This window comes from Neovison vison, chromosome 1 (assembly GCF_020171115.1).
Source record: "Neovison vison isolate M4711 chromosome 1, ASM_NN_V1, whole genome shotgun sequence".
Taxonomy (NCBI): domain Eukaryota; kingdom Metazoa; phylum Chordata; class Mammalia; order Carnivora; family Mustelidae; genus Neogale; species Neogale vison.
Window position 1 is genome coordinate 31,747,580 of NC_058091.1, and position 26,793 is coordinate 31,774,372.

The 26,793-nt window shown below is 44.2% G+C and overlaps 1 protein-coding gene across 3 annotated transcripts in view; it reads left to right on the forward strand.

Annotated features, from left to right (window-relative positions):
• The first annotated feature begins 4,193 nt into the window (after window positions 1–4,193).
• FAXC (failed axon connections homolog, metaxin like GST domain containing) overlaps window positions 4,194–26,793 on the forward strand; it is a 76,443-nt gene continuing 53,843 nt past the window's right edge. For 2 of the 3 annotated variants that reach the window (XR_006384199.1, XM_044245226.1), the window contains exons 1-3: window positions 4,601–4,915; window positions 10,442–10,577; window positions 22,410–22,606. Coding sequence is in view for 2 of the 3 variants with exons in the window: in XM_044245226.1 (XP_044101161.1) it covers window positions 4,650–4,915; window positions 10,442–10,577; window positions 22,410–22,606 (599 nt within the window). In the remaining variant the exon portion in view is untranslated. Of the gene's footprint in view, window positions 4,294–4,600; window positions 4,916–10,441; window positions 10,578–22,409; window positions 22,607–26,793 lie in introns of those variants that run through there. The other variant, XM_044245239.1, reaches the window with a different exon arrangement.

Consider the following 26,793-nt stretch of genomic DNA (forward strand, 5'->3'; position numbering starts at 1 on the left):
TTCCTATTCTTTGAGTAGTATGTTATTTTTTAATATTTTAGAGCTATTTTAATAAAATCGCATCTTAAATTTTACAGTGTAAACCAGCGATAGTACCAACCTCACATCCATTTATTGTTACCACAGCAGCAAGGTCTTAAATCTTTTAAACTGTATTTTGAAACATGAAGTATAATATAAATTTTTTCCAAGTATCAATGAAATTTATAAAAGAGTCCCATTCATTTATTTATGCTCTTTGTGCTGGCATTTGAAAAAGTTCTGTGCTAACAGTGGTCTCCCAGGAGCCTCTGTCTTCTCCCCGTTTCCATCCCCCCACCAGACCCCCGCAACTCTCCTGCCCCATGGCTTCCTCTGTCAGCTCCTAGCACTTAGACTAGGACCTCTCAAAAGGCATATCCATTCCTGTCTCTTCTAATTGCTCCTCTTGAGTCTTGATTTATTTTCTCTCCATATCTAATTCTGCTGCACCAACCCTTTTATCTGTATGTCTGGTGTTCAAACTCATCAAGAACTGTGACTTGATTGGGCTGGTTAAGAACCATTGAACATGGAGTGTGTATGGTGGTGGGCGGAGAGTTCCTTTTGGACAGAGTTTTTAGTCCTTTTCAGAAGCTGGTGGTCTAGACCACTTTTATTTATTTTTTATTTTTTTATTGCTTTATTTAAATTCAGTTAATGAACATGTAGCATATCATTAGTTTCTGATGTAGAGTTCAATTGATCTAGACCACTTTAAAAATTTTTATTTATTTATTTGACAGGCAGAGATCACAAGTAGGCAGAAAGGCAGGCAGAGAGGGGGAAGCAGGCTTGCCGCAAGCAGCCTGACGCGGGGCCCGATCCCAGGACCCCAGGACCCCAGGACCATGACCGAGTCAAAGGCAGAGCCCCCAACCCACTGAGCCACCCAGGTACCCCTGATCTAGACCACTTTTAATCAAAGTTTGGTTTCGTCTTACCAGGAAGCTTGTTAGAAATGCAGAATTTCAGACCTCACACCAGAACTACTGAGTTAGAATTTGTATGTTAAAAAGATCCCAGGTGATTTATATGCAAACTCATGTTTGAGAAGAACTGATCTAATTATACCTTATTTGGTCATCATGGCAGAGCTGCCCCTGAAACACAAGTTTGGGAAGCACTGATTTCCTTGTCCCTTGTCATATCATCATAGCCAGGGATAAATAGGCATAGCAGTATTAGCATAAGGAACTGTCTGAACCCACCTTTCTCCAAAGGGGACAGTATAACTGGTAGGTATTTGAGGCTTGATAGCCATCGGATTTAGACATTGTTCAGAATAAAATAGTGTAAAGATGCAATACCATGGACAGCGCTCCAGCCTTGGTGCAGGAGAGATACTGTAGATGGTGGGAAGCTCAAAGAGCTGTCCGTGTAAGACACGGTGGGTTTGAATCCTGCTCTGGGAATTGAACTTGTTAACTTACCTCCCTTAGCTTCACCTTCCTCATTTGTAAATGGGATGGCAATACTTATCTATCACAGGTGGTTTTGAAGCATTATTGAAAAAAATATTGCCAGACAGGCAGGTCTCATGTACAATAAATATTAGTCCCTTCCCTTTTCTTGTCTGTAAAACCTCAATTAGAGTTAATAAATAAATCAATAAATCAATAATAAATCTTGCAAAAGGAAAATAACAAGATCCCTCTAGCTTGGGGCTAATGCCCATGGTTATGACACCAAGGCCTCAGGATTGGAGGCAGTGGTGGAAGAGGTGGCCATCTGGCACGCATAGTCTTCATACCATTTCAATAGCTGAAGGAGAACTGGGAGAGGAGCTGGCAGGCAGACATACTTAGCTCCCTACACCTTCACCCTGCAGGGTAGGGGTCCTGCACAGCCACTGGGGGTTCAATCTGGGATCTGGCTCTACACACGGGATGCTGAGGAGCCATTCTTGGAAGAGTCAGTTGTTGACCCAGTTCTGTTTGGTTCCCCTCTGACTGTTAATTACACTGCCACCATCCTCTGGAGCTGAGCCCCTGCCTCTGAGCCTTAGTCTCCCTTCTCTTTGTGGCTGGACTGCATCCCTTTGTGGAGCCGCGTGGCTGTGTAAGGCTCACCCGATCTTGCACAAAGGTTGATTGAGGCTTCTGTGCCTTTGTAACTGGAGCTGCTTTTCTTGTTCGCCGTAGCTTCGCTCTGACATTCTCATACCAAACTTTTGGCCACTTCTTATGTCTACTGACTCCTCAGAGATTACTCTGCTTCCTTTCACTTTTATACAAGCTGACTTATAATACTCTTTCTTCCATGCCACAGGTCTAAAGGCCAAATTTTAATCTGCATCAGATTAGAATTATAGTTTAGCTTTTTTCATGAAAATTTCCGTTACATGGGCATCTAAAAGATGTTTGCTTCAGGGCATCTCTGGAAATTTAAACCACATCTGAACTAAAGACCAGGTAATGCTCAAAGACGATCTGCCGGGACCAGGAAGCAGCAGTTGGCTGGGCTTCCATGAGTGGGTGGGGCAGGTCCACCTGCCAGAGGAGCTGTGAAGGTAACATGCAGCCGGTGGCTCTCTGGGATCAAAACATTGAATTCATCTGGTTTCTAACTTGTTTCCTGGACATCGAGTTTGCCAGTAGTGATTCTTCCTTTTGCCTTCCATATTGCTTCACTGCAGGTAATTTATGCTCATCCTCATGACTGAACCTGGACTCTCAGGGAAATTATTCAGTACCAAATAACAAATGGTCGCTCTTTAAATACTGGCTCAACATTTAATGAGAGCAAAGGCTTAGTGCTATGTGGGAAGGGCGCAGAAGAAGGAAGAAGAATCGTTGGTGCAGAGCTCCTTGTCCCATCTCTGCACAGAGCATTCTTTTTCTTTCTTTCCTTTTTTTTTAAAGGTTATTTATTTAAAAAATAAGATTAAAAAAAATAAAGTTCATTTAAGCAACCACTACACCCAACGTGGTGGGGATTGAACTCACCAGTTGGAGATCGAACCACATGCTCTAGTCCCTGAGCCAGCCTGGTATGCCAGCACCAAGCATCTCTGTTCCGATCCCAAACTTGCGCACTCTGCTTCCTGAGACTTCCTGGAAGCCTTCTAGTCCTGCTTCCTGTTAGAATCTGGTGACTGCCTGTCACTCCAACAGGCCTTCGGGTTCCATTTCTTGCAACCGGCTCAGGGGAATTTCTTTTCCAAGCGCACACAGGACTTCCAGACAGGTCACGTGTGCGGACACAGTGGTGAATGGGACCCGCAAGTGTGGGTGCGTGGCTAGCTCCTTCCGCATCTCCCTAATGATGGCAAAAAGCCCACAGTTTAGGGCCTTGACAGCATTCACTGGGGTTCTAAGGCGCTGGAGTGGGAGCGGAAGTAGAAAAGGAGTTCTCCTTTAACCCAGTGTCGCCTTCCTCACGCAAAAGCCTAGAGGGTTCCTATACCCATCCTTTCACCTTTCAAGTGAGAGATAAATCCCTACTTGATTTTTTTTTTTTTTTTTTTTTTAGTTTCTTCTAACAACCTTAAGCTATTCATGCTCTTGCTAAAATTTGTGTGTGTATCCTAAAACTATAAAACATGGCCCTATTGTTTGGACTAACCAACTTTTCAAAATGAAATTAACAAAATGAAGTTAAAGGGGAAAAACTGAACACACACAGGCGCGCGCGCACACAAACACGTTTGCCAGATTTTTTGCATCGAAAAGAAAAGGAAAACAAATCCAAACACCCCACATCTACGAGTTCCCCGATAATGATTTCAAACGGGAAAGACTCGAGCTGGGTCTGTCAGAGGGGAGCTCTCTCTAGAGCACATTTTTGTTGTTATCTGTTAAACCAGACATCTCTCCGTGAGTACACGGCCAAGACCCAGGTAACAGTGTACTGTAACAAGAGTGTTTTTATAAATTATGCAAATCAACCGCGCTTTCCCGCTGGCCAGAACTATTTAATTGCCGACCTTGGTCGGGGCCCTCGTTCCCAGCCCCCGCCGGGCGGCGTTTCCAGCCTGCCGCTCGCCGCGGCCTCAGGTGAGCTCCGCGCGCTCCGCGCTCCCGGGCCTGCGGGAGGGGCTGGAGCAACAGCAGAGGGCGGGCCGGGGCTCCGGGCGGGGTGGCGGGGGAGACGGAGATCCGGGCCCTGACTGCGGCTTCCTCCCGGTGGAGCCGCATTCCCAGGCACCTCCGCAGCCCTAGCCCTAGCGCGCCGAGCCGTTCCCGGCCGTGCCGCCTGGAGGCGCGGAGCCCGGCTCCCGCCCGGGCGGAGGCCGCCGGACCGCGGAGATGCGGGGCGGGGGCAGGGCGCGGGGTAGGTGACTTTATCCCGCCTCTGTTTCCCTGCCCCGGGGAGCAATGACATCACGCGGCCTTCTCCAGGCGCCGACACAAAGAGCGGCGCGGAGAGGCCGCTGCGGGGGGAGCCGGCGGCCGCCGCTGCCGCCGCCCCGGGCCCTGGGGCCCCGCCGGCCAGGCCCGCCGTCCGCGGCCCGCGCCCTTCCTGCTCCTCCTCCGCTGCCGCCGCCGCCGCCGCCGCCTCCTCGGTCGCTGCCGCCCGCGCCGCCCGCGTCCGCGGCGCGCCTTTGAGCCCGCGCCGGGCCCCTTCGGCCCCCTTCCCATGCGGGCGGCGCGGGCCCTGGGAGGGGCGCCCGCAGCCAGCCGCGCAGCATGCACTGGGGGGTTGGCTTTGCCTCGTCCAGGCCGTGCGTGGTGGATCTGAGCTGGAACCAGAGCGTCTCCTTCTTCGGCTGGTGGGCCGGGTCCGAGGAGCCCTTCTCCTTTTATGGGGACATCATCGCTTTCCCTTTGCAGGATTACGGTGGGATCATGGCAGGGCTGGGCTCCGATCCCTGGTGGAAGAAAACACTTTACTTGACCGGGGGAGCTTTGCTGGCCGCAGCTGCGTATCTGCTCCACGAACTCCTGGTCATTAGGTGAGCCGGAGAGAGGGCCCCGCGCAGGGGCGCCGAGTGGGGCACCTGGCCAGGGCAGGGCTGGCGCGAGGGGGGACCATGCCAGCCTCTCGGCCACGCCGCGCAAATGCCCAAGAATCCTATCCTTACCTTTCCCTAGAGGCAGTCCGTGGTCACCCGGTCTGAGGGGCAGTTTCGAGTTGACAAGAGAATTAAACTGATTGTGGGAGGGGAAAACATTTATCTCGCAGTCCTTTGGTGCTAAAAAGCAAAAATTTTCCGGGATGTTGTGGAGCAAAATGGTCTATTAGGAAATGCCCTTAGCAAGATCCAAGTGCAATGTTTGCAACAATAGAATGAGGCCTGGTGGAGATACTAAGTTACACTTTTAGGGAATGCCTTATTTGTTTATAGGTAATAATTATGCTAGAATATTAACCACTAACCTTACCTTTTACTTAAAGGTTAGTTCTCCATTATCCCTCCCCAAATTTCAACATCATTAAAAAGCTGAAATTGCAAAAGCTCCGGAGCCCTCTGGGTCCCTGTTAAGGGGCATGGCCAAGTAGAGGGGTGTGCATTTTGGTGCAGCCCTTAACCTGGTTATGGGTTGCTCAGGTATTTGAAGCTAAGCACCATCGCGGGGGATTTCGATGTCATTGTTGTGAGAGCAGTAGGAGATCCGAGGACAGGACTAGCACATGGGCGTGTTTGACAAGACACGGGAGTCACCCAGTGCCGTAAACAGTTGCATAGCCTGCCTGCCGCAGAATGTTTACAGGACTGATTTGGAAATGCCAGAAAATGGAGGCCTCTACTGTTGGTACATCCGGAAGGACAGGAGATCTTTGTCTGAGTAGGACAATACCAAAAGCTCCTGGGGTGGTCCTTTGGCTCATTGACAACATCAATTTATGGTTAAAATCTCCATGGGTTGGAGTCCTCTGTCCCTGGGAGATGACCAGAAGCGGGCAGTTTTCAATAGTTCAGAATATCCCTGTTGACCAGTATTTTTAAAGTAGTGACAAATGTGTTCACACTGCCTTTTTCCAGGGGGAAATCTTACACAATAGCTTGTAAACAAGGTCTACAGGGATTCCAGGAGATTGTGACAGGCTAACTTGGGCATTTGAATATTTCTAATCTCGGAGAGGGTGGGAAATCATTTAAGTCTGAGGAAATGTGTCGGCTTTCACTATTATTTAGCCATAATTGAGAAGTTTTATTTTAACCTTATTATGTACTGTGAATTCTCTCACTTAGCAGGTGACTTGAATCATCTAGTTGAACCACGTAAAGATTTTTGAAGTGAATTTAGATTCACTAGATTACTTCCTGTTTTTGCTAGTTTTAGAACTTGATTTTGAGTTAGATTTCAAGCTGTATGAAAATACCCAAAACATTTGTGCAGTACTTAAATGGTAACCCAGCTGTTTCTCAATTATATTCCAGTCCAGAACCTTTTCAGGATCCAGAACCCTGTGGCTTCTCACCGGTTTAACACTTTGTGGAGGGAGTGAAGGCATGCGGCTTCATAGGACCAACTCTAAACCTTGCTTAAATGACCTTGCAGAAATAGCAAGGAGCCCAGAGCTCATCCTGGGAAGAGGCCACACCCTGGCAGGTGTGGTCGCTAGACACAGAAGAGCCTTCTGCCCGCAGATGTGTCCTTCACTGCTTAGCAGATTACTTGGATACTTACGTGGATTGAGATGTTTTTAATCTTTGTTATATTCACTTTTTGTTTCTTGACAGATGTCTAAAGCCTGGGTAGGAAATGTGTTATAATGGAGGAGAAAGTCCTGTTATAATGCAACTAATAAAAATGGCCACCCATTTTTGATCCCTTAGAAGGGACTCTGCCCATCTAGAAGTGCTTTACTTGGATTTATCCCTCTCAGCTGTGGCTGGATGCTTGGTTCCCAATTCATAGTTAAGGCAATTACAGCGGAGGGAGAGAGAGAGGTAAAACCACTTGCCCAAGATCACACAGCCAGAGTAGTAGGATCCAGATTTGGGAGTGTGTGTGTGTGTGTGTGTATGTATGTGTGTGTGTTTAGTGCCTGAACTTTTTCCCGCCGCCTCTTAGAAAGTACCAAAGATGACATAAGCCCGGCTGTGGGGAGAAGAAGAGAAATGTAAAGAATTGGGGTATGGCCCAAGGAAGACAGGCCTGTAGTAGGGACTGGAGTTTTTGGCAGCATCTAGGGGCACAGAAGGACAGGGGGGAAAGACTGAGCAAGGTCTGGGACTGCCGGACAGAGGTGACATGACAGACTTCCATTTAGGGTGAAATCTCACTGTCAGTTGTCTCCATAGTTTAGGCAAGACAAAACAGTCCAGAATCTGCAGGATGGAAGACCCATCTTGAAATGATCACAGTGTCTGAGGTCACGGACAACGGTAAAGTTGCTACCACTCGACTTGGATTTTCTGCCGGAGAGACTTAAGCTGAGTGTGTGGCCGTGTGTCTAGCAATAAAGTTGACCGGTGAGAAGTACTTAGGAATTTGCATTAAGGAGTAAAACCCAAGGAAGTGTTTTGGATTTTATGCCTGCTTTTCCCACGGCAGTATTTTTAACCCAATACTGTCTCAGCCCTCTACTTTATCTCCCCTGAGTGGTGACAGTGTCGCAGCTATCTTAAAGTTTGAGAATGTGTTGTTTGTAAATTGAATGACTAAATAATGATTGTGTTGTTGGTAGCTCTTTTGCACTTTAGGCGTTAGGGTTCAGCCTGTCCTAGAGAACTTAGGGAATCAGAGCAGCCCCCAGGTCAATCAGTATCTGATCTCCATAAACTAACAGCTTGTCAGTGGCACACAGAGGCACAGTCCCCTGAGATATCCTTCACGATGGGAGGAGGGGCCAGTCTTGAGGCTCCGTACACGTTCTCTTCTGTAACCCTCATTATAAAGTCACTTTGGGAGGTACAGCGGTTCAGGTATTTTAAAAAATAACCTGCTCCTCTGATCCTAAGTCAGGGAGAAGTTTCTGATGTGTGGAAGGAGGACCCTGGAACCAGAGGGGGTTCACATTCACTTCGCTTTTAACCAAGTAACCTTGGAGATGAGAAGAAACTTTTTGGCTCCTTGGTTTTCTCATCTGTAAAATGGGTTAATAATAGCAGCCTGCTTTACAGAGTTGATTGAGTTAGCACGTGTGAACTGCTTAAAACAATTTCACATATAAGTGAGCATTTAATAGAAGTTGGCCATCATTGGCTATTAAAACTTCTGTAGGAAAGTTCCAGGCTTGAGTGACCCAAGTCAAACCGGCCATTTTGATAGAATTAATGGAGAAATTGCCCATTTCAGTGTCGCTGAAGGGCTTAAGAGCTTGGGATCTGGAGCTGCTAATGGCCTGATGTTAGAGTGATGTTCTTTGGACAAATTATTATTATTATTTTTTATTTTTTATTTTTTTAAAGATTTTATTTATTTATTTGAGAGAGAGAGACAGTGAGAGAGAGCATGAGAGGGGAGAAGGTCAGAGAGCGAAGCAGACTCCCCATGGAGCTGGGAGCCTGATGTGGGACTCGATCCCGGGACTCCAGGATCACGCCCTGAGCCGAAGGCAGTCGTCCAACCAACTGCGCCACCCAGGTGTCCCTTTTGGACAAATTATTGAGCCTCTCTGAGCTTCAGTTTCCTTATCTGCTATGTAATATAATATACACTAAATTTAAACTATAACAATATCCACTCTATGGTATTACTTCAGAGTGAAACACGTTAGTATGCATCATGTATACAAAGTCATTGGCCCATGCTTGTCACATTCGTTCTTACAATGATATGGCAGCCAAGTTAACCATTAGAATTAGATGTTTCTGGCCAGTGGAGCAGATTTTATATTTATCTCCTCCCTTTCCAGTCTTAAATTGTTGCCTAGCAGAAAATACCACTCTGTGACTTGAATTATTTGACTGGACAAAAATCAGTTAGTTGTCGAATGTAGTTTGTGCTCTCTGGGAACAGTTTAAGAAGCTTCTTGATTTTAGTATCTGACCTCTCCGACATTTCATCTAAATGAAAATCTTCGTTTTATATAGTAAATTTTGCCAGAAAACAGCAAATATTTTATTCTTTTGACTTGAGCAGTGTTTTCCAAGTGAGTCATTCTGAGCTCTTTAAGTGGAATGGGCACTCTGGTCATGAACTTCTCTGGAAGAGTTGGTTTTACTGAAGGCAGATGCTGCAGGGGGTGAGCTCTGTGGACCGAGGATGCAAAGAGCTTGCCCTTGCTTTGGGGGAAGTAGGTACGGGATTAAACTGGGAGTGATGTGAGGAACCAGAGGCTCGGGGAAGGCCCCGGGGGAAGAGTGACGCCTATGTGACTGGGAAGTGGTTGGGCCAAGCGAAGGTGGGGAGTTGTAGATGGTTCCCGAGGGTTGGTGTCGGAGCGAAGCTCTGGGGGATGGTGAGATAGTGTCATTTAAGGGGATAAGACCCTATCTCTGTGCATGAGAATGGATTCTACCACTCTTACAAGATGCTTGGGAGCTCCACAGATGTTTACAGATTTTTAAGATTTAATCATGCTCCCTGATGCATAATTGGTACTGCCCTCACTTTCTGTGCGTGGGAAGAAGACAGGCCTAGGGTAACGTGGCCAGTAGGAAACAGGGCTTGGATTTGACCTGTGTCCACACTTGGAATCCAGCATTTTCTCTATTATATGGTGTCCATTGCAAAGCCGTACCAGGGAAATCCTCCCACCCAAAAGGGTAGCCAAGGGAAAGCTACATGTGTGCCTGAGACAGAAGAAAGGGAAGAGGCAGGGATATGAAGTTATGTACTGTGTGCTGGGAAGCTAGAGAAGATGAGAGAGAGCCCAGAAGCTGGCTTTCTTGGTGTCATACACGTGAAGGGCCTGGCGAGGGCACACATAGTTTGGAAGGGGGACCAGATTCAGGGTCTCAGATTCCCAGCAGTTGGTTCCTAGCAGAGTAAACTTACGCTATGATTCCTGGGTTCTAGGGACAGTTTCATGGTACAGTCCAGGGGTCAAGAACATAGACTCTGCTTGCCTCGATCAGTCCCCGGTCTGCCGTTTACTAGCAAAGGGACCTTGGGCAGCGTAATCCTCTCTGCCTCAGTTTCTTCATCTGTCACGCACGGGTAACAGTCATAGCTCCCTCAAAGTTATTGTGAAGATTCAATGAAAGGATACCTGTGAATCCCTTAGAACAATGCCTGACACCCGGGAGGCACACACTGTCATGTTTATCCCTCAGTTTGTGCAGAGTGGCTAAGCATAGTCTGCCGGAGAAGAGGTGGGCACTCTTCCTGCCCTGTGGGCTATAGTTAGCCGAAGGAGGTTGATACGCAGCTACTCTAAGCCCTTGGGGTCACCGTGATCGCTTGTAAGGTTCTCTCGTGTTTTGGCCAAGCTTCCACTCTGCTTCTGGGTGAGGCGAGCCCCCGTGACAAACAGATCTCCGTGTTCATGGAGGAGCCGCAATCCACTGGGGGCCTCCGGGGAACTCAGGGCATTGAATGTACAACACGTGGTTTGTTCTTTATTTCTGTTTTGGTTTTGGCAGGAAACAGCAAGAGATTGACTCCAAAGATGCTATTATTTTGCATCAGTTTGCAAGACCTAACAATGGTGTCCCCAGTCTGTCTCCTTTCTGTTTGAAAATGGAAACTTACTTAAGGATGGCTGACTTACCCTACCAGGTACTTGTGTATGAACGGGTCTCACTGTCCCCACAGGAACATCAGAGGGGTGGTCCTCGTCTCACACGGTGGGAAGGGCTTGCTCTCGGTGCCAGCGGGGTGGGTGTGAAATTACCACAGCCTGGTTCTTAGCAGCTGCTTCCGAGAGACTGGATTGTAAGGTCTGTTGATGTTCACACCCGGGTTAATGGGGAATCCAAAGGGTTTGGATTTCTGTAGGTTTCAGGGTCATGGTATTTTTTTCCCTGACATGCAATAGGCCTTGGTTAAGCTTGGCGAGGCCTCTTGGGCAGTGGTTAATTAAGGTGGGTGTACTATTGCTGTATGTGGTTTTTTTTCCTTGAGATTTCTGTTTGACAGCATTATATTTTGTCTCTCATGAGTCTGGGGGGCAGAGCACCTGGCAGGCCACCAGGGAGATAGTGAGATAGCTGTAGATTTTGGGAGAGCATGTCCACAGTGCTCTACCTTCCGTTTGGGTGACTTTCAGGGAAACATTCGCTCATTTCAGCATCAGAGAATGAACATGGGAATGTATTTAATGGTATCCATTTCTTACTGAGTTGTGTCTCACAAATTTGGCAAGTTGTGTTTTCATTGTTACTCAGTTCTAAGTATTTTTACAAAAAATTTTCCTGTCTCTTTTTCTTTTTCATGTAATATCCAGCTATACACGTTTTTGAAGCTTTGATTTTTGTCATTTTTTTAAAAAGATTTTTTAAAATTTATTTGACAGACAGAGATCACAAGCAGGCAGAGAGAGAGGAGAAAGCAGGCTTCCCTCGGAGCAGAGAGCCCGATGTGGGGCTCGATTCCAGGACCCTGGGATCATGACCTGAGCTGAAGGCAGAGGCTTTAACGCACTGAGCCACCCAGGCACCCTGTCTTTGTTTTTTAATTATGTGATCAGAACAGATAGTCTCTATCTTGATTCCTTGAAATTTACAGAGGCTGTGGCCTAGTGTGGCTAGTTTTTATGAATGTGGAAGATCATCCCATATTCTCGTTTAGGTGAAGAGCTCTCTAGATTTACTTACTTGAGCATTTGTTTAGTGGATTATTTAAATCTTGGACATCTCTGCATATTTTCTGTTTGCCTGTTCTAGTATTTCTTAAAGGAGTGGATTAAAATATCCACAGGTATTTGTTGACTTCTTTTTCTTTCTGCCATCGTCTGGGTTCTTGCTTTATGTAAGAGATCATATGGTTAGGTTCATGCAATGTGAAAGATCACATTCGTACTCTTTTGCTTCTTTTCCCAGTATATACAGCACCTGGCTGTGTCTCCTGCTTCTTTTTTTACCTCTTGAATTTTATATCATCAAATACTGAGATTGGTTCTCTAGCTCTCTTCTGGTTCGTATTTGCTTGGGATGCCCTTCTCCATCCTCTTTCCCTTTTTTTTTTTTTTTGATTCTGTCTTTCATAGACAGTGTATTACTTGAGTCCTTAATTGGTGTGTTTTATTCCTTTATACTTGTAATTATTGTTTAACTATGAGATATCTCTAACATCTCTCTCCCTCCCTCCCTCTTTCCTTTCCCTCCTGCCCTCCCTTCCTCCCTCTCTCTTTTTTTCTTTTTCTTCTTTCTGACGTCTTATTTAGTGTTTTTTTTCCCATTATACTTGGATTTTAAGAATTTTTTCTTGTTTTCTGCATTCTAGTGGGTAGATAAGAAGGAACTTTCTTATCACTTAAAACAAATTTTATTTTTGTTCTTGTGGAGGTTGCTCCTAAGATCCAAATTTGAGTTTATTTATCCCTATTATCATTTCTCAAGTGCAGGTTGGTCCTTTGATGATACAAGGATTGTACAGGTTCATGTGAACTTTGCGTTTCTCTTTTCAAGCCCTGATCCCAAACGTGTTGTTGTTGTCTAATGTTTTAATTCTGGAATTTTGGAAATCCTTTCCTTTTTTCCTGGTTCTTTTTTTAGGCAACAGGGCTTACTAAGTCTGACTAGCTTTATTTCCCATGTATCTTCTCCTCTGGGATTATTTATCCTCTTATTTGAGGACTTTCATGGTGCATATTTTCAGATTGAGCCTTTATGCAGCAAACCTCCAGAGACTTTGCATACTTGATGATGCCTTTATTTCTCCCTCATGTTTGAAATGTCTGTGTTCCAAGTTCTTTGCCTTCAGGGCTTTAAAAATATTACTCCCTTGTCTTTCTGCATTGGTATTGCTATTGAAAAGCCTTATGTTTTTCTCTCTTTCTCTCTGGAAGCTTTTACAATTTGAACTTAATCTCAATAACTTACATTTCACTAATATGTGCCTTCACTAATATATATCTTGTTCGGTCCTTTCTAAACTCTTATAGTATGAAGTCTTGAATCTTTTTTAAATTCCGGGGAATTATTGATTTTCTTCAAATACTTCCTTTTCTTTTTTATTTGTTTTAGCCTTCTTCTTTCTTTCTTTCTTTTTTTTTTTTTAAAAGATTTTATTCATTCCACAGGCAGAGATCACAAGTAGTCTGAGAGGTAGGCAGAGAGAGAGGAGGAAGCAGGCTCCCTCCTGAGCAGAGAGCCCGATGCGGGGCTCGATCCCAGGACCCTGGGATCATGACCTGAGCCAAAGGCAGAGGCTTTAACCCACTGAGCCACCCAGGCGCCCCAGCCTTCTTCTTTCTTGTCCCCTATTATCCTGATACCAAAATCTCTGCTTTTATTTTCTCTATTTCTGAATATACTCCTTCATCTTTTCTTCTTTCTTCTGGATGGATTTCTCTTCCCGACATTCAGTTGCCTCTCTCTGTTCTCTTCTTGCGTCCTACTGCTTATCTATTGTGTTCAACGTCTGTATTTTCCTCCTTCATATTTCCCCTTGGTTTGTATTACAGTTTCTTCTTTTATGCCTTAGAGGATCTCTCTTATGCTAATTATGCTTAGAGGATCTCTCTTATGCTAATTAAAATAGGTCTGTCCCCGAGATCCTGCTTCATGGTGCGGAACATCCAATGCTCTTCTGTGAAAGCAATTGTGTGCGTTCTGTGTCGGCTTTAGTTTGGGATTCCCTTTTTGCCAGAGATGTCCGCTCTCCTGCCTGGGGACTTGTACGGGGCAAAGGCCAGAGCTCAGGCTGCAGGTTGTGTGCCTCTGAGGGGATGTAAGAAAAGTAAGGGTGCCCCAGGCACCCCCAAAGCACTTTGGTCCCACTGGTTTGCTGCCTTTCCTCCAGGGAAGGTGGCTCTGACTGGTCAGGGGCTCACCTGTAAGCTCTGACAAAGTGGCAGCACTGGGAGGAGGGGTCTCCGTTGCAGGTAACAAAGCAGCTGGACCAGGCTCTTGGCTGCTGGGATGATATTAGCTTGGCAGCTCCCAGTGCCCCCCCGACCCCCCAAACCTGTGCTTTCTGAGCCAGTTTCTCTGCAAAGGAGGGGTTGGGGTGGCAGGGACCCTCCTAAGGCGGTGCTGGGATGAGATGAGTGGCATCCCTGGACTACTGGACTGTGGGGGCAGTGCTCTGGGAGGGCACAGCCTGTCTGGGGACTGGAAGGAGGTTGCTTAAGCCTGGGACCTGGAAGGCAAGGGCTGAGTCTAGAGAGAGGAAAGGGGAGATCATTCAGGACTTTGTAAACCAGGAGTAGAGCAGAAATCAGCACTGAGGACAGACAAAGCTTGTAGCCTCTAGATGCAGTGGGTCAGATTTGAAAGATTGCTGTTGAGCTTGGCATTGGCAGCCAGCACTGGAAGACATATGTCACGGAGGGGCTCCGGTAGAAGGAAGAGGCCGGCTGTGCTACCCTTTCCCCTCTTGCCTTCAAGCCTGCAAGTGCTGGACCAGGAGCCAGACTGCCTCCATCCCTGTCGCAGAGCTGCTTTTAGTGGGTGTGACGGGGGCAGCAGGACACACATCTGACCGGGAAGCCTGAAGCTAGAGCCGAGGCCGTTGAGGAGGTGGCCACCTACCCCCTTGCAAAATTATTATTTCTTGTTAAGTATATATGTATGTATTTTAAAAGAAAGGTGTAGGCGTGTTTTTCCTTCAGCAAGGTCTCTGTGGAAAATAAATGGAGGGGCAGAAATTTAGGGCAGAGAGCTCAGGGCAGAGATTAAGACAAGAGAAAATGGTTCTGTGGTTTTGAAGGCTGCTCTGTGCCTGCCGTGGGTGCCTTGGGACCTGTGAGCCCTTAGTGAGGGGCTGGGTTGATGCAGGCGGTGCCTGGGAAGTGCTTGGCGGGGTTGGGGGGGCATCGCCTGAGCTCACTGGTACAGAGGCATTTTGTCAGAAATCCAGGAAGCTCTACACTCTGCCCCTTCTTTGCTCTGTGCCTTGAAAAAGAAAAGATTAAAATGTCATATTCCTAAGAGCACGACTTTATATTTGAAGCTTTTTTTTTTTATAAATGTTTTAACCAGAGAGAGACTGAAATAAATATTTAATGGCCATTAGTAGAAACTCAAAAGCTTTTTTTTTTTTAAACCTTGATCTATTGGTCACAGTCACTTATCTTTCCATCTTTTAAAAATAAGATTACACATATTGATAGAGTCAATTTCAAAAACTTTTCATTGTGTAATAATTATAGATTTGTAGGAAGATGCAGAAAAATTTTAAGGAAGTCCTGCAGATATGGTTAATTTTTTTTTTTTTTCAAAATGAAAATAGCTTTACCTTTTTTTCCCTGATTACATAGAGATGACATATGGTCCTTATAAGAATTTCAAGTAATACACAGAGTGTGAATGAAAATCGCCTCTCATCTTACTAGCTAGAGATCACCATCACTAAAACTTTGGGCCACCCTTCCATATATTTCTACAGACACACACAAAGATGCCTACATTGTTTACTGTAACTGATTGTATAAGAAGCCTGTATTTCACACAGTAACTTTTTTTAAATATGAGAAAGAAAAAGAAAGAAATTGACTCCTTTGGAACTCTCTGCTCTGGCTTTCAGCCCTAACTTTATTTTTTTTAAAGATTTTATTTATTTATTTAGGAGAGCAAGAGCAAGTATGAATGGGGAGCAGAGGAAGAGGGAGAGGCAGGCTTTCTGCTGAGCAGGGATCCTGATGTGGGGCTCCATCTCAGGACCCCAGGATCATGACTTGGGCTAAAGGCAGACGTCTAACTGACTGAGCCACCCATGCACCCCCAGCCTTAACTTTTGATTGTTCTCTTTATTGGCTGATCTTATCTGTATCTACCCACCTTCTATCTTTTTGTGTTGAAATTTTGTGTCTGTAAGCTACAGACAAGTTAAAAGCCTAGCACTCTGAATACCCATATGCCTTTCACCTAGATTCACCAATTATTGCCTTTTTGCTTTGTTTCTCTTTGTATAAACCTTTGTGAACAACTTTTTATGAACCATTTGAAAGTAAGCTGCAGAAATCATGATACTTTATCCCTTACTACTTCAGTATGCATCTCCAAAAAAAAAAAAGGACTTTTTTTTTTTTTTACTACAAAACTACCGTACATAGTTGTAAAGGAAAGTACTTCGTTTTTTCCTTTCTATGAGGGAGAAATCATGATACTTTATCCCTTACTACTTCAGTATGCATCTCCAAAAAAAAAAAAAGGACTTTTTTTTTTTTTTACTACAAAACTACCGTACATAGTTGTAAAGGAAAGTACTTCGTTTTTTCCTTTCTATGAGGGAGAAAACCCAGTTTTTCTCTACTGTGTGTTTCTTTCCTCTGAGTTTCCTTTCCTACTAATGTAGAACACTTCACGGCTGATACTTCTGGTCACCAAATGTGTGGATGTCCCCCCCACCCCAACACCAGGCAACCCTCTGTGACATGATCTGGGTGTCCTATAATTTATTTCAATTCTGACACTCTCTACCCAGAGACAGTGTCATAACCCACAGGCTAAGGGCACAGTCCCACAGACTATATCCTTCCCCCCTACGGAATTCAGGGAAATACCTATGTTAACTAGTTTATTAAAAACATATGTTAAAAGATACAAATGAGCAGCCAGATGCAGTGGTGTATAGGGTGAGTTCTGGGAGGCTCTGAGTGGGGGAGCTTCTGTTGGGTGGGGTTGGGGCATGTCCCCCTCCCCATATGGATGTATCTGCCCATCTGGAAGCTCTCTGAACCCCATGCTTTTGGGATTTTATGGAGACTTCCTCACATCGGTATGATCAAGTATTCAGTCCATTTCCAGTCCCTCCTCTCTCTCTGGAGGATGGGGAGGGGCTGAACATTCCTGGCTGCTAATCCAGGTTTGATCTTTCTGGTGACCAGCCATCCAGGGAGCCCACCCAGAGTCACCTCATTAAGACAAAAGATGCTCCTAGTGCTCTTACCACTTAGGAATTTTTATAAGGCTTTGAGGGGCTCTGTGTGAGGAACTGGAGGCAGAGACCAACATATGAATTTCTTATTTTTTTTTTAAGATTTTATTTATTTATTTGATAGACAGAGATCACAAGTAGGCTGAGAGGCAGGCGGAGAGAGAGAGGGAAGCAGGCTCCCTGCTGAGCAGAGAGCCCGATGCGGGCCTCGATCCCAGGACCCTGAGATCATGACCTGAGCCGAAGGCAGAGAGAGGCTTAACCATTGAGCCACCCAGGTGCCCCTGAATTTCTTATTATTTCATAACAGGGGATGCCTGGATTTTTTGGCCAATGTGTTATAATCCACAAAAGTTGCTCAAATTATCTCAAAGGTAGCCAGTGGGAGATCTTTCAAGATGGCTCCAGGGTCACAGTGAACGTAATGGATATATATTTAGTTGAAAAGTGAGGGACCATGACGAGTGTAGCAAGTCAGTGTCCCAAGACTTTGGGATTTCTTTTAAGGTCCCCATTGCAGAGTGGTGAAGACGATGTTAATACTCATGATGAAGGCACTTGTCAGACATTTCATGTGCATTTTCTCACTTAATCCTACAACTATTGTTATCCCCATTCTGTAGATGAGGAAATTGAAGCCCAGGAAAGAGTAAGGGAGACCCAGGGAGGACCAGGGTCACACTGAATAAATGATGGAATGAGATTTTAAAACTCAAAAGATATGGCTTTCATGGCTATTCTGATAATACAGTGTAAGTGTAAATTAATCTCTCCTAGGGCAGACTTGCAGGGGGAAACTTCGGCTCAGAAAAAATAAAGAGGATTTATCTCCTCACGTTTCTTCTCAGAATTACTTTCAGAAAACTACCCTCAGTGGGCCAGTCAGACTCCAACTGCTTAAATAAAACAGGCCAGGAGTTCCTGAATATATTTAAGGAAGTTAAGGAAAATTAAGTATTATTTTTAAAAGATATGTTTTTATTTTAACAGTCATATAACCAGTTCTGAAAAATTGAAGTTCATGGAAAGCTCATCTGCCTCTCATAGTCTTGCCATTTACTTTCAACATTTTTGTGCTTCTCTTTTTAAATATTTCTTGAATTCATGTAATTTTTAATTATATATAATCATAGTTTCTCTAAAATGTTGTCTTCTACTTTTTTGTCCAGGAAGCAAAATACATTTTTTTCAGTTGATCTTTTTTTATGTTTATTTTTATTGGAGTATAGTTGACAGACAATGTTATATTAGTTTCAGGTACACAACAATGATTTGACAATTATATACATTACAAAGTATTTACCGCAATAAGTGTAGCTATCATCTGTTCCCATACAAAATTATTATAATATTATTGACTGTATTCCCCATGCTGTACTTTTCATCCCTGTGATTCATTTATTTTATTACTGGAAGTTTGTACCTCTGAATCCCCATTCACCTATTTCGCCTAACCCCTACATCCCTTCCCTCTGGCAGCCACCACTTTATTTTCTGTATTAATGAGTCTGTTTCTGTTTCTTTGGTTGACTTTTTAGATTCCACATATAAATGATAAGGTATTTGTCTTTTCTGTCTATTTCACTTAGCATAATATACTCTAGCTCTCTCCATATTGTTGCAAATGGCAAAATTTCATGCTTTTTTATGGCTGAGTAATATTCCATTCTGTCTATCTATCTATCCATCCCATATCTTATTTATGCATTTGCCTAGTGATGGACACTTGGGTTGCTTGCATAGCTCGGCTATTGTAAAGAATGCTTCAGTAAACATAGGGGTGCGTATATCTTTTCAAATTAGTGCTTTCTTTGGGTAAACACGTAGTAGTGGAATCACTGGATTGTATGGTGTTTCTGCTTTTAATTTTTAAAAAAAGATTTATTATTTATTTGAGAGAGAGGGTGCATGCACACATGGCGGGGGGACAGAGTGAGGGAAAAACTCAAGCAGACTCTGCACAGAGTGTGGAGCTCGATGTGGGGCTTTGATCTCACAACCCTGAGATCACTACTGAGCTGAAACCAAGAGTCAGACACGTAACTGACCGTGCTGTCAGGTGCCCCTATTTTTAATTTTTACTGTTTTAATTCATACTGTTTTCCATAGCGGTTGCACCAGTTAACATTCCCACCAACAGAGCATGAGGGTTTCCTTTTTCCTACATTCTTGCCAACACTTGTTTCTTGACTTTTTGATACTATTCTGGCGGTGTAAAGTGATATCTCATTGTGGTTTTGATTTGCATTTCCCTGATGATTAGTGATGTTGCACATCTTTTCATGCATCTTTTGTCTATCTATGTCTTTTTTGGAAAAATGCCTGTGCTCGTCCTCTGATCTTGTGTAAAAATCAGATGATGATGATGATGATGATGATTTTAGTGTTGAGTTGTAGGCGTTCTTTATATATTTTGGACATTAACTCCTTATTGGATATGTCACTTGCAAATATTTTTTTCCATTTGGCAGGGAGCCCTTTTGTTTTATTGATGGTTTCCTTTGTTGTGCAAAAGCCTTTTAGTTTGATAAAGTCCCAGTTGTTTTGTTTTGTTTTTTGTTTTGTTTTGTTTTTTGCTTTTGTTTCCTTTGCCTGAGGAAACAGATCCAGAAAAATACTGTTAATGCTGATGTCTAAGAGACTACTCTGTATGTTTTCTTTTAGAAATTTTATGGTCTCAGGTCTTACATTTAGGTACGTAATCTATTTTGAGTTTATTTTCGTGTGTAGTGTAAGAAAGTTGTTCAGTTTCATTCTTTTAAATATAGCTCTCTAGGTTTCCCAACATCATTTACTGAAGAGACTGTTTTTTCCCATTGTATATTCTTGCCTCCTTTTTCATAGATTAATTGACCGTATAAGCATGGGTTTATTTCTGGTCTTTATTCTGTTCCCTTGATCAATATGTCTGTTTTTATGCCGGTATCCATACTGTTTTGATTACTGAAACCAGGGAGAATGATACATCTAGCTTCCTTCTTCTTTCTCAATGGCTTTGGCTATGTGGGTCTTTTATAGTTCTATACAAATTAGGATTATTCATTCTAGTTCTTTGAAAAATATTAATAGTATTTTGGTAGGGATTGAATTGAATCTGTAGATTTCTATGGGTAGTACTGACATTTAAATAATTTTAATTCTTCCAATCCATGAGTATGGTATATTTTTCTATTGTGTTGTCTTCAGTTTCTTTCATCAGTGTGTTATAGTTTTCAGAGTTTTGGCCTTTAATCTCCTTGGTTAAATTTATTCCTAGGTATTTTTTTCTCTTTTGATGCAATTGTAAATGGGATTATTTTCTTAAGATCTCTTTCTGCTAGTTCATTATTATTTTTTTTTTATAATTTTTTTTATGATTTTTATTTTATTTATTTGAGAGAGAGAGACAGTGAGAGAGAGAATGAGCGAGGAGAAGGTCAGAGAGCGAAGCAGACTCCCCATGGAGCTGGGAGCCTGATGTGGGACTCGATCCCGGGACTCCAGGATCACGCCCTGAGCCGGAGGCAGTCGTTTAACCAACTGCGCCACCCAGGCGTCCCATCTGCTAGTTCATTATTAATGTATAGAAATGCAACAGATTTCCATATATTAATGTTGTATTCTGCAACTTTACTGAATTAATTTGTTCTAATAAACTTTTGGTGGAGACTTTAAGGTTTTCTATATATAGTAACATGTGATCTACTAATAATGACAGTTTTACTTCTTCTTGCCAATTTGGAAACCTTTCATTTCTTTTCCTTGTTTGATTGCTGTGGCTAGGACTTCTAGTACTATGTTAAATAAAAGTGGCAAGAGTGGAATCCTTATCTTGTTCCTGATCTTAGAGGAAAAGCTTTCAGCTTTTCACCATTGAGTATGACATTAGCTGTGGGTTTTTTACTTATGACCTTTAATCTCTTGAGGTATGTTCCCTCTCTACCCACTTTGTTGAGAGTTTTCATCATGAATGGATGTTGAATTTTGTCAAATACTTTTTCTGAATCTAAAAAATAAAATTTTTGATAACAAAAACCTACTAGGACTTTCATTTCCATAAGAATTAATCATTAATTTTTGTTACTCCAGTTTTTTAAAGGGGTCTAGATAAAAATGTACCAAATATTCAGGGCGGGGGTGTTCTAGAGGAAAAGGCAAAGGTACCAACAGTAATAAGAAAAGGGGAATATACACTGTACAGTGGAAACACGGAGGAATAGAGGTGATGGTTGTACTTTGGGGAAATAGTTCACTGACCAGGTGAACTAAATATTTAAATTTTGATTAATTTGAACTAAATATTTTAGGATGGATGTGACTTGGCAGAATTTGGGGAAAAGGATTCTTTTTTGGGGAAAAGGATTCTTATAAAAGGTAAAGTGTGTACAAAGTCAGAGAGGTGGCAAAGACCTTGATGTGTTTGGGTGTGCGCAGTTGGAATTCAGCAGCCTGGAGGACTTGATAGCAAGGAGGCTGGGCAGGTGGGCAGCGGCTAGATGGTACAGGCCTAGACTGCTATGTGGAAGGGATTAGAATAGGCCCGTTAAAAACCACCGGATAATTTTGAGCAGCAGAGATCTTGGATCTCATTGGCATTGCAAACAGTTTTTTCTGATGTCAGTGTGCAGGGTAGAATCTGTCTGCAAATGACAGGAGTCCTGAAGGGGATGTGTTAGGATGATATGGGCTGTATCAAGAATTCACCTGAAGCAGGTGCTAGGGTCTATGGTAAATTTACATCCTTAGTGTACAAATTACAAGAATGTCTGATGTACTAGAAGCTTTTAGAGGTATGTGACATTTCTTGTGGTCAACATCAGGGGGAACATCTAGTGCCTGGCCAAGGAGTGGGGGCAGCAAATGCCGCTCTAACTCCCAGTGTTCATAAAGTGTGTGACTCCCTCACCCCTACTCCGCTCCATCTGGGACCATGTCTTCTGAGACGCTGTAAGATTCTAGTATGGTTGTGAGTCAAAGGGAAACTTATCAGAGATACAGAGCTCTAGGCACCATTCCCAGGATTCTGATGCAGAGGTTTGGGCTGGGGCCCAGGAATCTACATTTTAACCGGCCCTGGATTAGAGTCTGTTGGATGCACTTTCTTACTCTTAAGTGTTATAATTTCTGGGGCCACTTGTGTGCAGTGTAGTGGTATTAAGCATTATTCAGGTGTAAGTTGCTGGGATTCAGATGAGGTCTTTGGTTAGTAGCCTGGCCAGTGCAAGCCTTATTATGGTTTATTTTCACTGTTCTGCATCTGTGGCTTGTTCTTACATTGTAACTAGACCAGCTGTTGCCTGGATCATTTCAGTACTACCTCTCCTCTCTAGTCTTTTTTTGTTAACAATATACCAGAGCTCAAGATGAAATCTATGGGAATAAAGTAATGTCTTCATTTGAGGTAAATCCTTTTTTTTTTTTTCTCCAAGAGTAGCTATTTGTTGTCTTAAAGAGTTTATGTGCTGAGTTCATTCACTTGCACAGTATAGTCGCTATCAAATATGGGGTTGGAATGTTTGTTTCTTGTACCCATCCAGTGAAATTTAAATAAAACATTGCTTTTCTCTTTTCAAAATTTACTCTGCTTAGAATTATTTTGGTGGAAAACTTTCTGCTCAAGGGAAAATGCCTTGGATCGAATATAATCATGAAAAAGTTTCTGGCACCGAATTCATAATTGACTTTCTGGAAGAGAAACTTGGAGTGAATTTAAACAAAAACCTTGGCCCGCATGAAAGAGCCATTTCCAGAGCAGTGACCAAGATGGTGGAGGAGCACTTCTACTGGTGAGTCCCGCGGGCGTGCTGGGCAAGTGCCCAGGGCCTTTCCGGGCCTTTGGAATAAGCCCAAGTCCAGTTTCACTTTTCAGACTCTCCTCAACCTTTTTGAAGTTTTCTACATTCTGACCGACTTCGGGGTTGAAGTTATGACCATGAATTTCCAGGTGTCTAGCTAGACCAAGGGTAGACAGGCATTTTCTGTAGAGGTCTGGCTAGCACCTATTTTAGATTTTATGGGCCATGGCTCTGCTGCCACTCCTTAAACTTGGCCATGGTCATGCCAAAGCAGCCATGGATGACCTGGGAATGATGAGCAGGACTCTGTTTCAGTGAACCGATAAAAACACTGACATTTGAATTGCATTTAATACTAAATATTATTCTTCTGAGTTTTCCCCCCAACCACTTAAAAATGTATTCTTTTATTAAAAATGTATTTTTAAAAGTTTTTTTACCTTTTAAAATTTTGATTCATTATTTATTTATTTTAGAGAAAGAGAGAGAGAGCGAGCGAGCACGAGAGCAAGGGGAGAGGCAGAGGCAGAGGGAGAGAGAGAGAGAATCCTGAGCAGACTTCACTCCAAGCTCAGAGCCCAACGTGAGGCTCCAACTCATGACCTTGAGATTATGACCTGAGCTGAAATCAAGAGTTGGACACTTAACTGACTGAGCTACCCCGGTGTCCCCTCCCCCAACCATTTAGCAATGTGGAAACTTCTTAGCCTTCGGGCTGTGTTTCGCTGACCCCTGATCTAGACTGTAGCTCGCTGAGGTGAGGAAGGTGATTCAACTGACTCTGCTCTTTACCAGTAGAAACTGCCGAATAAAATACTGTTACATCAGACACCCAGAGGAGGGAATGGAGACCAAGTCAGGATAGAAGTCTCACATAAAGGAATTATTCAAGCTTTGTGAAATTATCGTCAGTTTTCCTTAGACGACAAGAGCTTCTCTGTGTTCCAGAAGTCAGGTGTCCTAATGCTCTCTGAGCGTCTTTGCCCCGCCTGGCTGACTCCTGGGTACGACCCTTGTCTGAACCATCACGCGTTGTGTGGGGAGTTGCCCGAGTTCTGCAAGTGGCCTGGTCCTGGCTAGGACCGCTGACTTCAACAGGCACAGGTCTCCTTGGTTTACAAACGCATCGTCATGTGGGTTTTTTTCTTTGCCTTTCATCCATTTTCTGTAGTTTTAGTGCCTTTCTGGACACCCCAGTAGATTAGAGAAATTTTCTCCCTCATGTCTCTAAATTTATCTTGTTCCAAAGACTTAATTAAGAGTCATGAAACCCCTGTTCTGGCATTTGGTGTCACTCCTGGGCCAGGTTCTTGCCGGTAGCTTTCACCTCCCCCACTGAGAGAGGCCCGCTTAGTGTAGACGGTTCTTCCCTGCCACCTTCCGATCTCATCAGTTGGGCCCTCTTTCTCCATGGAAACTTGCTTGTTCTTTCTAAGGAAAACTTGCTGTTCCCTTTCTTGGATCTTAAGGGACTCTCTATTTCTCTTTTCCTCTTTCTGCCTGTGCTTCTTGCCCAGTGCATTCCAGGGAAGACCTGAAGTGTCACTTCCTCTTCCCCCTCCCACGGTAGGGGTGAGGAGGTGGGAGCAAGGAGGGAACCTGGCAGAGAGTGGCGGCAGGGGTGCAGATTAGCCTGGAAGTCATCATAGACTCTGTGTTCCTGGAATGAACCCAGGTCTCTTCTGGAGGACACCCACGGAGAATTGTCGTGACCCCCATCTTCTGGAGTGCAGGGCTTCACTGTGGACGACTGCACGTGTTATGCTGAGCCTCAGGGAAAAGCCCGCGGGACAAAGCCCATCTCACCTCTTGCCACATTCGGGTCCCTACTTTGCAGCAATTGAGAGAAATGCAGAACCAGCACAGGGCCACCCTGACCCTCTGTGTCTTCTTTGGATGCAGCCCTCCCAAGAGCTACCTTGTTTGATGGGCCCATTAATGCCGAGAGCTCTTGCTTTGTGAGCTGCCTGAAAAGAAGCCAGAAGTCACCGTACATTTTCGGTAATACTTGCGTTCCACCTCCTTGATTTTTGTAGTGGTTCATAAAATGTATATTCCAGTCAGAAAGACTTTGAGCGAGCAAGACTCCCAGGTACCACCTATCCCTGCTTTTGGCTCTGGGTGTGCAAGCGTTCTGTATGTTTACTTCCTGGTGGAAGTTCATCTGCTCTTTCCCTCCCCTTCTTTCCTGGCACCAGCCCCAGCTAATACTTGAAGGGAGGCAGCTCTTGGTGGGGGTGGGCGGGTGGAGGGTGAGTGGGAGAGTTGGGAGCTGGTACTCTGGTGGGGAAGAATCTCAGTTCCATGGACCATAAACACCCACGTGCTTGGGGGAGTTGCTTAGGTCACACATAGACTCTTCTAAGGATAATTTTGTTTCTCTAATCTGCTTTTGAATTACAAAATACATTTTTGGGGGGGGGATTAACTACTATTTCTCATGTGTGTCTCCTCAAAGGTTAATTTGAGAAAGAAATAGTGAAGGTGGGAGGTCAGGTCTTGATAGAGATACAAATATCCAGTGAACTTTCAAAAAAAATTCCCCAATTCCTTCAATTCCCTTTGGTCCCTAGCAGCAGAAGGAAAAACAAGCCTTGCTCTGTTTCATAAGACTCCCTAACCTTTAGTCATGTTGTTGCTTTGGGGAGACCTTGAACAGGCTTTCCCTAGAGCTCTAAATCCCAAAGGAGTAAAGAGCCCTGTCCCTCCGGTAAGAAAATGCCTGAGACAAAGAGTCTGTGGACGCTTTCCATCAGGTTCCTCTCCTGCTCCCCTTTTCCTTGTCTCAGAGGCCACACACAAAATGTGCAAGCATGGAAACGGTGGCCAGCATGAGGAATGGACCACTGTCTGGAGGAAAATATTACAAGGATGAGCTTTTCATGAGAGCTTGTTAAATTCCAACAACGTGTGAGCTCCAAGGTTGGGTCTGTGTTCACAGCGGTGGAGGAGATGAAATCAGTTGTTTGACTCAATGGAGTCGAATCATCTGGAGTTTTCAGATATGTTTATTTGATCTGAAACTGTAAAAACACTCCAGGTAGGATTTTCTAAAAAGCAAAGACAATGGAAAGCTGGCATTGTTACGTAAATACCACCCCATCATCCCAAGGCTCTGATTCTGGTTTGTTCAAATAAGCACACTAAGTAGAAAGAGGTTTTTCTTGAACTTAAAATCCATACCAGCATGTCCCACTTGCATAACTATTATTGAACATGAAGAAGACAAGTTTTTTTCCTCTTTGTTCCACTGAGTGCTTAAGTTAGATCCAATGCAGGCAAGTTGGTATGAAGGGCAGTACGAGAGACATGGGGTTAAAGTAGTGGAACGAAATTGCCTTGAGAACAGATACTATGATTTCTGTATGACAGGCTAGTGTAGTAAGAGTCTTGTAGCCCTTGGGGCACCTGGGTGGCTCAGTGGGTTAAAGCCTCTGCCTTCGGCTCAGATCATGATCCCAGGACCGTGGGATCAAGCCCCATATCACACATCGCACATCACACATCAAGGTCTCTGCTCAGCAGGGAGCCTGCTTCCCGTCTCCCCCCCACCCCGCCTGTCTCTCTGCCTGCTTGTGATCTCTCCCTCTCTGTCAAATAAATAAATAAAATCTTAAAAAAAAGAGAGAGGCTTGTAGCCCTACAGGGAGGTGTGAGGGCACCATGGGCGAGCTGTCTGGTCATACCACTTTGACCCATTAAAATATAGACGTTAGAACCGGGAATTCAAATTTGCTTTTAGATTGGCCATGATTTTTAAATTTTGAGTTGGGCTTTTGGTGTAGTTTCACTGAAAGGGGAGGTAGGATCCTGACTAAAATGACTTACCCAAGATCTTGTCAAAAACCTAGTAGTCTCTCACTCCTTGATTACAACTAGGTTAATGTGTGCCCCTCTGCCCTGCTGCCCCTGCCCCTAATTTCAGATGTAGAGAGAGGTCCTCTTTGGAGGGGCTCTTCTGGGGCCTGTGCCATTCAGGGAAATCACAGAAGCTCATCATACACTCTTGCATTGTTAGAAGACAAGCATACGATGACAGGGATGGAGCAGGACATGGAGAAAGGCGTCCATGGTCAGGAAGGCCTCATGCTAAGGCTCACTCATCAAACAGTAGATTGCCATGGTCTGCACTTTCCCAATGTTACTGTCATCTCTGCTGTGCGCCAGGCCTCCTGTTA